General features: G+C 34.1%; 1 protein-coding gene across 1 annotated transcript in view; it reads left to right on the plus strand.

The window, feature by feature from the left end:
• LOC121368846 (cadherin-23-like) overlaps positions 1–9273 on the plus strand; it is a 34328-nt gene extending 25055 nt beyond the window's left edge. The window contains exons 16-20 of the mRNA XM_041493595.1: positions 2873–3050; positions 4080–4150; positions 4618–4691; positions 6198–6339; positions 7834–9273. Of these exons, the coding sequence (XP_041349529.1) occupies positions 2873–3050; positions 4080–4150; positions 4618–4691; positions 6198–6339; positions 7834–7928 (560 nt within the window). The 3' untranslated portion in view covers positions 7929–9273. The remainder of the gene's footprint in view (positions 1–2872; positions 3051–4079; positions 4151–4617; positions 4692–6197; positions 6340–7833) is intronic.
• The last annotated feature ends 239 nt before the right edge of the window (positions 9274–9512 follow it).

Raw genomic sequence — 9512 nt, forward strand, 5'->3', positions numbered from 1 at the left:
ATAAGTTGTAGAAGCGTCACGAGGGATTTATGGATTTGTATACCCTCTGTATGTTGTTGTACCCTGAGCCGAAGGCCAGGAATACAAGAGTATACAGATGGTATAAAAATCCATAAACCCCTAGTAATGCCGACCTGTTTAATTACAAGATTTTCTTCAAACACATCCAGGTGCATTAATAATGTTAAAGAATAATAATAAAAATAAATAAATTCAATAGTAATGTCATGTACTAAGTTTAGTGTTATTGCAAGGAGATGTAAAGCGACGCCACTGGAATACTGTCGTCATTCAAATTCAAAATTAGCTGTATTATTACATTGCTTCGCCACATTAAAATGCTCACTTTTGTTCAATTTCATTTTCCGAGTGGTTGGTAAATCGTTTGACAGCCATGTTTTATTTACGTTGGTAACAGACGAACTTTTGCATGGCGCATTAATACAATAACAATAGTCTGATGTTACAGGTGGGGTATAAGAGACTCCACCCACGCGAGATATAAGATTTTTTTCCCAAGGCTAAATAACCAATGAAATTCGAGTATTTTACATGAAGGCGAGATAAAAAAACCCCACAAAAACATACATCTTTTGTATTAAAATGACAACGCATGAACATTTTCTATATTGTAATATCAAAGAATACACATTTACTGTATTATAATATACAAAAATACACATTTTCTGTGTTACTGTATCAAAGAATATACATCTTCTGTATTAAAATGTCAAAGAATACACATTTCTGTATTATAATATCAAGGAATACACATTTTCTGTGTTTGTAATACCAAAGAATAAATATTTTCTGTATTACAATATCCAAAAATATACATCTTTTGTATTAAAATATTAAAGAATACAAATAGTATGTATTATACTTTCCAAGAATACACATTTTGTGTATTATAATATCAAAGAATACACATTTTCTATATTTTGATATCAAAGAATATACATATGTAAACAAATGACAAAGAATCAAGATCTTTATTATAATATCAAAGAATATACATCTGTATTAAAAAGACAAAGAATAAACATTTTTATAATATAATATCAAAGAATACACGTTTACTGTATTATATAACATTAAATATACATCTTCTGTCGTACAATGTCAAAAAATACACATTTTCTATTTTATAATATCAAATACATCTTCTGTCGTACAATGTAAAATGAAAAAATACACATTTTCTATTTTATAATATCAAAAATACTATACATATCAAAGAATATTTTCCGTATTATAATATCAAAGAATACACATTTTTCTGTATTATAACATTTCTGTATTAAAAAGAATACACATTTTTCTGTTTTATAGTATCAATATCAAAATATTCATCTTCTGTGTTAAAATTTAAAAACAATTCACATCTTCTTTGCTCACAATATCAAAGAATAGCTATTTACTTTGCTGTAATATAGAAAAATATATATGATCTAGGTTACAATATCAATGAATATATGTTACAGAATGCAGGTCTCAAATAATACACATATTGTATCTTGTAGTATGAAATAATACACATATTGTATCTTGTAGTATGAAATAATACACATATTGTATCTTGTAGTATGAAATAATACACATATTGTATCTTGTAGTATGAAATAATACACATATTGTATCTTGTAGTATGAAATAATGTACATGTTCTAGATTACAATATTAAAGAATGTTTGTTTTCTTTGTAGCAATATACACAATACAGATCTCGATTACAATATAAAAACTACACATCTTCTCTGTTACAGTTTCAATTAATACACAGCTTCTATATTACAGTATCAAGGAATACACATATATGTTTCAGTATCAAAGGATACACCTCTTCCATATTACAATATCACATACTACACATATTTCATGTTATTGTAACAGACCAGTCGTTAGAGTGGTAGTCCTCCTGCAGACTGGTCAGTGAGGATGTTTCGTCTTGGAGAGTGGCAGTCCCCTTATAAACAAAACACATGACCATTGTTGCAGTCTCGACCTTGTCCAAACATCCATTAGACTCTGATTTGTGCAGAAAATGTTGATTATGACAACGGGTTTGTCGTTCAGTGTCAATATTTTCGAAGCTATCATAGGACTACGATATCGTAAAACCATTGTAAGTTATAACATATGTCGTAGTGACGTCGATGGTTTTACGATATCGTAGCGCTAAGAGAGCTTCGAATGGGGCGGGACATAGCCCAGACGTAAAGCATTCGCTTGATGCGCGGTCGGTCTGGGATCCCCGTCGGTGGGCCCATTGGGCTATTTCTCACTCCAGCCAGTGCACCACGACTGGTATATCAAAGGCTATGGTATGAGTTATCCTGTCTGCGGGATGGTGCATATAAAAGATCCCTTGCTGCTAATGGAAAATAGTAGCCAATGAAGTGGTGACAGCGGGTTTCTACTCTCAATATCTGTGTGTTCCTTAACCATATGTCCGATGCCATATAACCGTAAATAAAATGTGTTGAGTGCATCGTTAAATAAAACATTCCCTTTCCTTCCTTGCTTCGAAAATCTGTAGCCAGATTACAATATCAAAAACTATACGTCTTCTACATTACAACCTCGAGTACTTATAGGATATTAAACGAGCTTCCATTTCATATTATGTTTATGTCCCGAGTGAAATAATTTTGACAATGATAATTATTTCACGAGGGACATACACATGATATGAAATAGTAGCGAGTTTAATATGCAATTTATTACCCATAATCGACTCGTTTAATTGAGGTTCCTGTAAGGGTGTAGTGCGCCAATCGATGACTTGGCGTTCAAGTGGGACGTATCACTTTGATATGTACCAAAATATGTTTTACCATATGTGTAATAATAAGGCTTTCTCTCTACACAGGCCCGGCGTGGGACTACTTCGGTATCGAGACTGTGAAGCAGTACTACCAGACGACGACCCCGTGGGCGCAGACGACCGAGGGGATCGCCATCCTGGCCGTGGTCGCCATCGTCGTCGCGTTCCTCATCGCAGTCGCCATCGTCATCGCCTGCTGGCTGTACAGGAAGAGGAAAACACGGTGCGTTACACAGGAACAAATTCTTTGAATTAAGCATCTTGATGATATGATCGTATATTGTCACATTATTTTTTTTTTCAACTTATTTTTCGTGCTTATATCCAAGCACGCTGTCCTGAGCACACATCTCAGCTATCTGGGCTGTCTGTTCAGGACAGTGGGTTAGTTGTTAGATGTTTGTGGTCAGTGAGAGAGAAGAGGGTGTAGTGGTCTTACACCTACCCATTGAGTCGTTAAAACTCGATCTGAGTTGGAGCCGGTACCGGGCTGCGAACACAGTACCTACCAGCCTTATGTCCGATGGCTTAACCACGACACCACCGAGGCCGTACCTAGCATAACAAATAACTTTGGAGCGATATAGTAAAGAATGAATGAATGTTTAACGACACCCCAACACGAAAAATACATCGGCTATTGGGTGTCAAACTATGGTAATGCAAAGAAATAAAGTGATGATCAACATCAATATAAGAATTCAAGATTGAAATAAAAACAGTGTAAAGAGCTGTGCAAAAATACAAATATCACAGATAGATACTGACTTTTACTCAAAATTTCAATTTTGTGCTGTATTGGCCATTCTCAAAGAGAATGTTACACCCCTGCACCACGGTGAGGTTACAGCACGCGCAGGGGAATATAGTAAAGAAGCATGGCACAGCGATAGAGGGTCTCTTTCAGTGAGAGGGAAAAGGTCACTTTTAAACTTAAAAGGGTATTTTTAAGGATTTGTCTAGCCTGCCCACTACAGTATGGCCCTACATCCGTTTTAAGGGAGAGCAGTGACCGATATTGGCAGAAGATGGTCACGATTGACTCAATGGTAACCTTGGGAATACTTCCTAGTAGTCTTTAAATTCTGAAACATTTAAAATAAGCTTTTTAAAAATCATTTAAAATGTAATTTACGTAGATTAAAATTTGAGCTGCAACTTTGTAATAGTGCAATATTTAGCTACTAGTTATGTTGTCTTTGTGCACCTGTACTGAGGTAACATTAAGGTTTAGCTGTTGTTGTTTTTTCAGACCACAGAGCGCAACGGCCCGAGCTCTAACAAAAGAGAAAAATTCACCTCCATATTTTACAACGCCTAAAGGTGAGGACTTTTTGCATGCTAATTTAAATTGCAATAGATTATGTACATTTATTTTCTGCACCAAACTTCAAATGAATAAATAAATATAAGTAAATAAATAAATACATAAATAAAATGAAATGAAATGAAATTAATTAATATCTGAAATGAAAATGTTTCTAATATAACGACTTAACGTAAATATTATAATTATAGTCGTCCTAATGTTTATAATAGCCAAAATTGGATTTTATATTTAAATAATTTCGCACATTTATTCTGATGAAAAATCCTGTTTAATTGCTTCAAACATTAGGACGACCAGAAATATATTGGATGTTCAAACATTGATTCCATTAAGAAGAACATTTGATTCATTATGTAAATTGAATCGTTAGATGGAAACGGGTAACAACAACTAAAAACAAAAATCGATTTTGGATTCTTTCTTAATTGAATGGTTGTCATTATTTTTCAATTTATTTCAGCAACAATACCGGACGCCGACAAGAAACATCCACTACCAGCCGTTGTGGCTTTGCCTATGCCAAGTGGCAGAAAAGTAAAGCCATTTTGATCATACCATTTAAAAAAACCATATTTCACTTGTTCCCTATCATTGGCGTAGCCAATATGTGTGTGGGGTTTGGGGTGGGGTGGGGGAATGGTACCTCTTTTCCCCACTACATTTAATAGTTGTTTTGTTCTGTTCTGTTCTGTTCTCTTCTCTTCTTATCTGTCTGTCTGTCACGACACATAAAGAGTATGGATGCCATCAATCTAATGTAGGTAGTCTCCAACATAAAATTCTGGGTACGCCAATGTTCGGTGTGTGGTCATTTGGTTTAACAAGAAGCACATAAACAAGCCAAGAAAACGTTATTGTGTTTTTTCTGATGTTTTGCTGAATACACGATTTAGTTGGATCTTGTAGCACACAGTTACTATATTCAGTTTCATTGATCTTAACATAAACCTTTGAAATATTAATTGTATGGGTAGACGTTTTAAAGTGTTTTTATTTTAACACTAGAATTTCAATTAAATACCATTGTTAAAGGGACATTCCTGAGTTTGCTGCAATTTTTAAGATGTTAACGACTAACAAAGACTTTTTAACAATTGTAATTACATATCAAATATATTTTTCTGCATAAAATATTAGTGGCTGTATATTAAACATGTTTCTGATCGTTCCACTATTTGTACTAGGTTAAATTTCATTTTATTTCACAAAATATTTTTTTCGTACATACGAAATTATTTATGAAGTTTCGGCTTATTACAAATATTAAGACGACCAGAAACACATTGAATGTACAGACACTGATATTCTAAACAAGAAAATATATTTAATGTGTAAGTTTAATAGTAGAAATATTTTATTTTTCGGAAACATCTTACAATGCAGCAAACTCAGGAATGTCCCTTTAAAATTAGCCACTTACTCAATCAAATAACATCCGGCTGGGTCAAAATTCAAGGTTCACCTAACTTTTGATAGAGCAGTTAATACCACAAGTACTGCCATTGGTGATAAATGTGACAGTAATTTAATTTCATCTGGGTAAAAGATATAAACAATTTTATTTCATCTAGTACCACTGTGTCAAGTAGCCTTGTGCTTGAAACATGTATGGGCTACCTGTGGAAATAAGTACTACAATTTTGTGCGAAACTAGGAGTGTTGTTAAAACATTCGGTTATATCGAAAAGTGACCCACGAAAGGTACCAATTTCTTCAGTTAATATTTTGAGGAGAGGTTGTAGTACTGATAGTTTAGTTGATATATTGCATATAGTAGTTTTAACCACAAACGTTAACACGGTCACCTATTGGATTTTACTTGGTATAGTACAACATAAAGTGACCATCTATTCATTTTGTGTGTGATGGTAAAACTTAAGTTGTGACAGTAAAACAGGATTAACGTTCGCAAATGCCATAATTATGGTCAATTACAACATAGTTATGTCCTAATTTGACTCTGTTAGTACAACTGTGAGTGAATTTTAATTTCATTATTCTTTGAATACATCGTTCCACTTTTTTGTTTGTTCTGTGCAGCCGAAACCCGTTATACCAGGCAAACGAGACTTTTTGGCAGGAGTTACTCCCCCTAGTGACACAAGGATTCCCTCCCCTGTTGAAACAACGGGCAGCAGTATGGCGATGAATCGTCACTTCAATGGAACAGCTGTTGATCCAGGTATGTTATTGTAATTAAAGGTACATGTTCCACTGTAATTTTCGTAATTAAAGGTACTTGTTCCACTTTGTTCAGTATTTACACTGCATGTTCTGAATGACCTTTATTATGAAAACACATTTTGCCATAACATGAATATTACAATACAATAGATATGTGAATGAAACCCACTTTTTAAAATTTGTTTCTCATTCATTTACTCCCTATCCGGGTCGATCTAGTATTTGATCAATGAGATCGTGGCTTGGAGCAAATTTACTTTTATTGTACTTGGATGGTGACTTCTTAACAGGCAGACAGTCAGACAGACAGACAGACAGTTTATTAAAGTCTCATCTCATTACAACAGAATAAAATGCAGCATATACATACAATCAGTATAAATAATACAATTGTAATGAGTCACTCTCTACTGAGTTATGACAGGCAATACGCTAAAAGTATTTTAGAACAATATAGTACAGCACAAATAAAACAATAATATACATACAGTTAAAATATTATACATGAATCATCACTTGGTATATAAAAGGGATTTTCATTGTTTAAGAATGCTATGACAGGTTTTGGCAGCTAATATACATATATCCGGACAGGACAAGATAAAACACTTTCTCTATGTCTGTACAGACATAGGCGACGTTCTTTTCCTGGTCAATAACAGTAATAACAATATGAATAAATCTTAAAATCTCAACCAGTTTCGGTAAGACAAACTTTAAAGTGGCAGACCCTAGTTTTTAAACACTATGGCATATTTCACTATTAGAGCCGTTTTGTTAAATTTAAATAAGACATTACTTAGATTTTATTATTTAGATTATCCATGTCCGTACATCCTACATGTTTCTGGTCATCCTGTTGTTTCTAACACCACAAAATACATTCTTCATATTTTTAAAAATGCATGTACCTCTGAGAAGTAAGAGTTATGAAGACGAGCTCTAGTCTACTTTTTAAGGGTATTTGTCTGTTTTACAGGTTTATAAATTAAAAAATAGGCTGTTTTCAAGGGTTGAAACTAGGGTCTGCGACTTTAATGAGATTTTGTTTCAGTTTAGTGGTTACGATGATAATGATGATATTCTTCTTACAGACCGGCCTCGGTGGCGTCGTGGTAGGCCATCGGTCTACAGGCTGGTAGGTACTGGGTTCGGATCCCAGTCGAGGCATGGGATTTTTAATCCAGATACCGACTCCAAACCCTGAGTGAGTGCTCCGCAAGGCTCAATGGGTAGGTGTGAACCACTTGCACTGACCAGTGATCCATAACTGGTTCAACAAAGGCCATGGTTTGTGCTATCCTGCCTGTGGGAAGCGCAAATAAAAGATCCCTTGCTGCTAATCGGAAGAGTAGCCCATGTAGTGGCGACAGCGGGTTTCCTCTCAAAATCTGTGTGGTCCTTAACCATATGTCTGACGCCATATAACCGTAAATAAAATGTGTTGAGTGCGTCGTTAAATAAAACATTTCTTTCTTTTTTCTTCTTACAGCGACCGGAAAGGTTTACGAATACAACACGGAAACCAACGAACGAAGATGGTTGGAAACAGAGGCAGGAAAAGCGGTGAAAGTTACCCATCACTAGTAATGGAAATTAAAACAAACGAGATTCCTTAATAAAACAGTTCACTCAGATAACGATGTCAGACGATAGCAACTACATGAAATGGTTGATACGTAACATGATTTTATTTCTGTGGATGTCAGATTGGAAACGAAAACAAATATGGGCAGAAATAACTATATATTTTTTATATATTGCAGATTCGCTATGAACCATCATACGTGTCAACTTTATTTGTTTTGTTGATTTGCAGGGATATTTATTATACTTACTGTTGTAAATATATGTAGCATACGCCAGGGGTCGAAACACTATCATCCCGACCTGGTTTTGTTTGACCGTGGGCTGGGAAATATTTTATCTGTCAGCAATTATGTTTCGTTGATATTCACACATTACTTTGAGTCAATAATGTTTGGTCTGGAAGGTTTTGATTTTTGATCACTAACTGACAATGTTATGAATCATGATTTAAGAAAAACAAGTTGTTTCACTTGTTAAAGACAATGCACAAATCTGACAAAACGTCTTAACCCTATTTTTGCCTGTAAACTTAAATCTACGACTGAAAATCGTTTTATAAAATTGCAAAAAGTACAAATAATTTAGTTCAAAATTCGTGTTTATAATGTTTTTATAACGCTTTGGTTGGGGGCGCTTATTGGAGAAGGGCGATTAATACGTCGAATACTGTAAATTGGTTTCTTTTATCTTTATCACGATCAATCTTAGACAAATTGCTTATTTTCTCAACCACAATCAATAAATACTTCAATAATGGATCCATGGTATGATTTTTAAAATTATATTTAAGAACAGTCGCTCTTACGGAAGAGCATTAGGGCCAAGCGAAAAAACGTTTTATTGTTTTAGAGTTGTCAACTAGACATTTCGAGATATAAACTCGAAATTTCAAGTTACTATCTCGGAATTTTTAGTTAACAACTCGAAAAAACAAAAACCTTTTTTTTTTGGCATGGCGCTAATGCTCTTCCGTACTGTCTTTCTGGGGGAAAGTTATTTTTATTGTTTTTGTTTACATTATTATTAACGCAAGCAAACAGTGCTGAAGTCTACTAGCTCATTACTGGTCAGTTAGAGCACTATTACTTAATAATTTATGAATGTTATTTATTTCACTAGATGTTACTTTATTACATGCATTTTGTTTGGTTAGTTTCTGTCCCAAATATAGCAACAGAAACACCTTTTGGTCTTTATTTATTTATTATTATTGCACAGTGCCATAATTATAGATTTGAATGTTCTGTAACTATTTCCCATTGCAATGCCTGTGATACATTGAGTCTATACATTCACACTCGAGAGTTTCAAACATATTTTTATCATTTATTTTAATATTTGTGTATACACATAATTTGTTTTATTATGTATATGGTAAATAAAATTTCGATTGAGAGTTTTGTTTAATTTACCAGTACAGTCAAATCTAACAATTCGCCAAATGTTTTAATTAGCCAACAGCCTAGATAATTTTATACCATTTCATTATAGAACATCACCATTAGTAACTACTCAGTAAATATTTATAATGTATGTTAGGAGCGGATCCACATGGGTTGTTGTTGGTGCGCAACCCCTCCT

The sequence above is a fragment of the Gigantopelta aegis genome, chromosome 3, assembly GCF_016097555.1.
Source record: "Gigantopelta aegis isolate Gae_Host chromosome 3, Gae_host_genome, whole genome shotgun sequence".
NCBI classification, from domain to species: domain Eukaryota; kingdom Metazoa; phylum Mollusca; class Gastropoda; order Neomphalida; family Peltospiridae; genus Gigantopelta; species Gigantopelta aegis.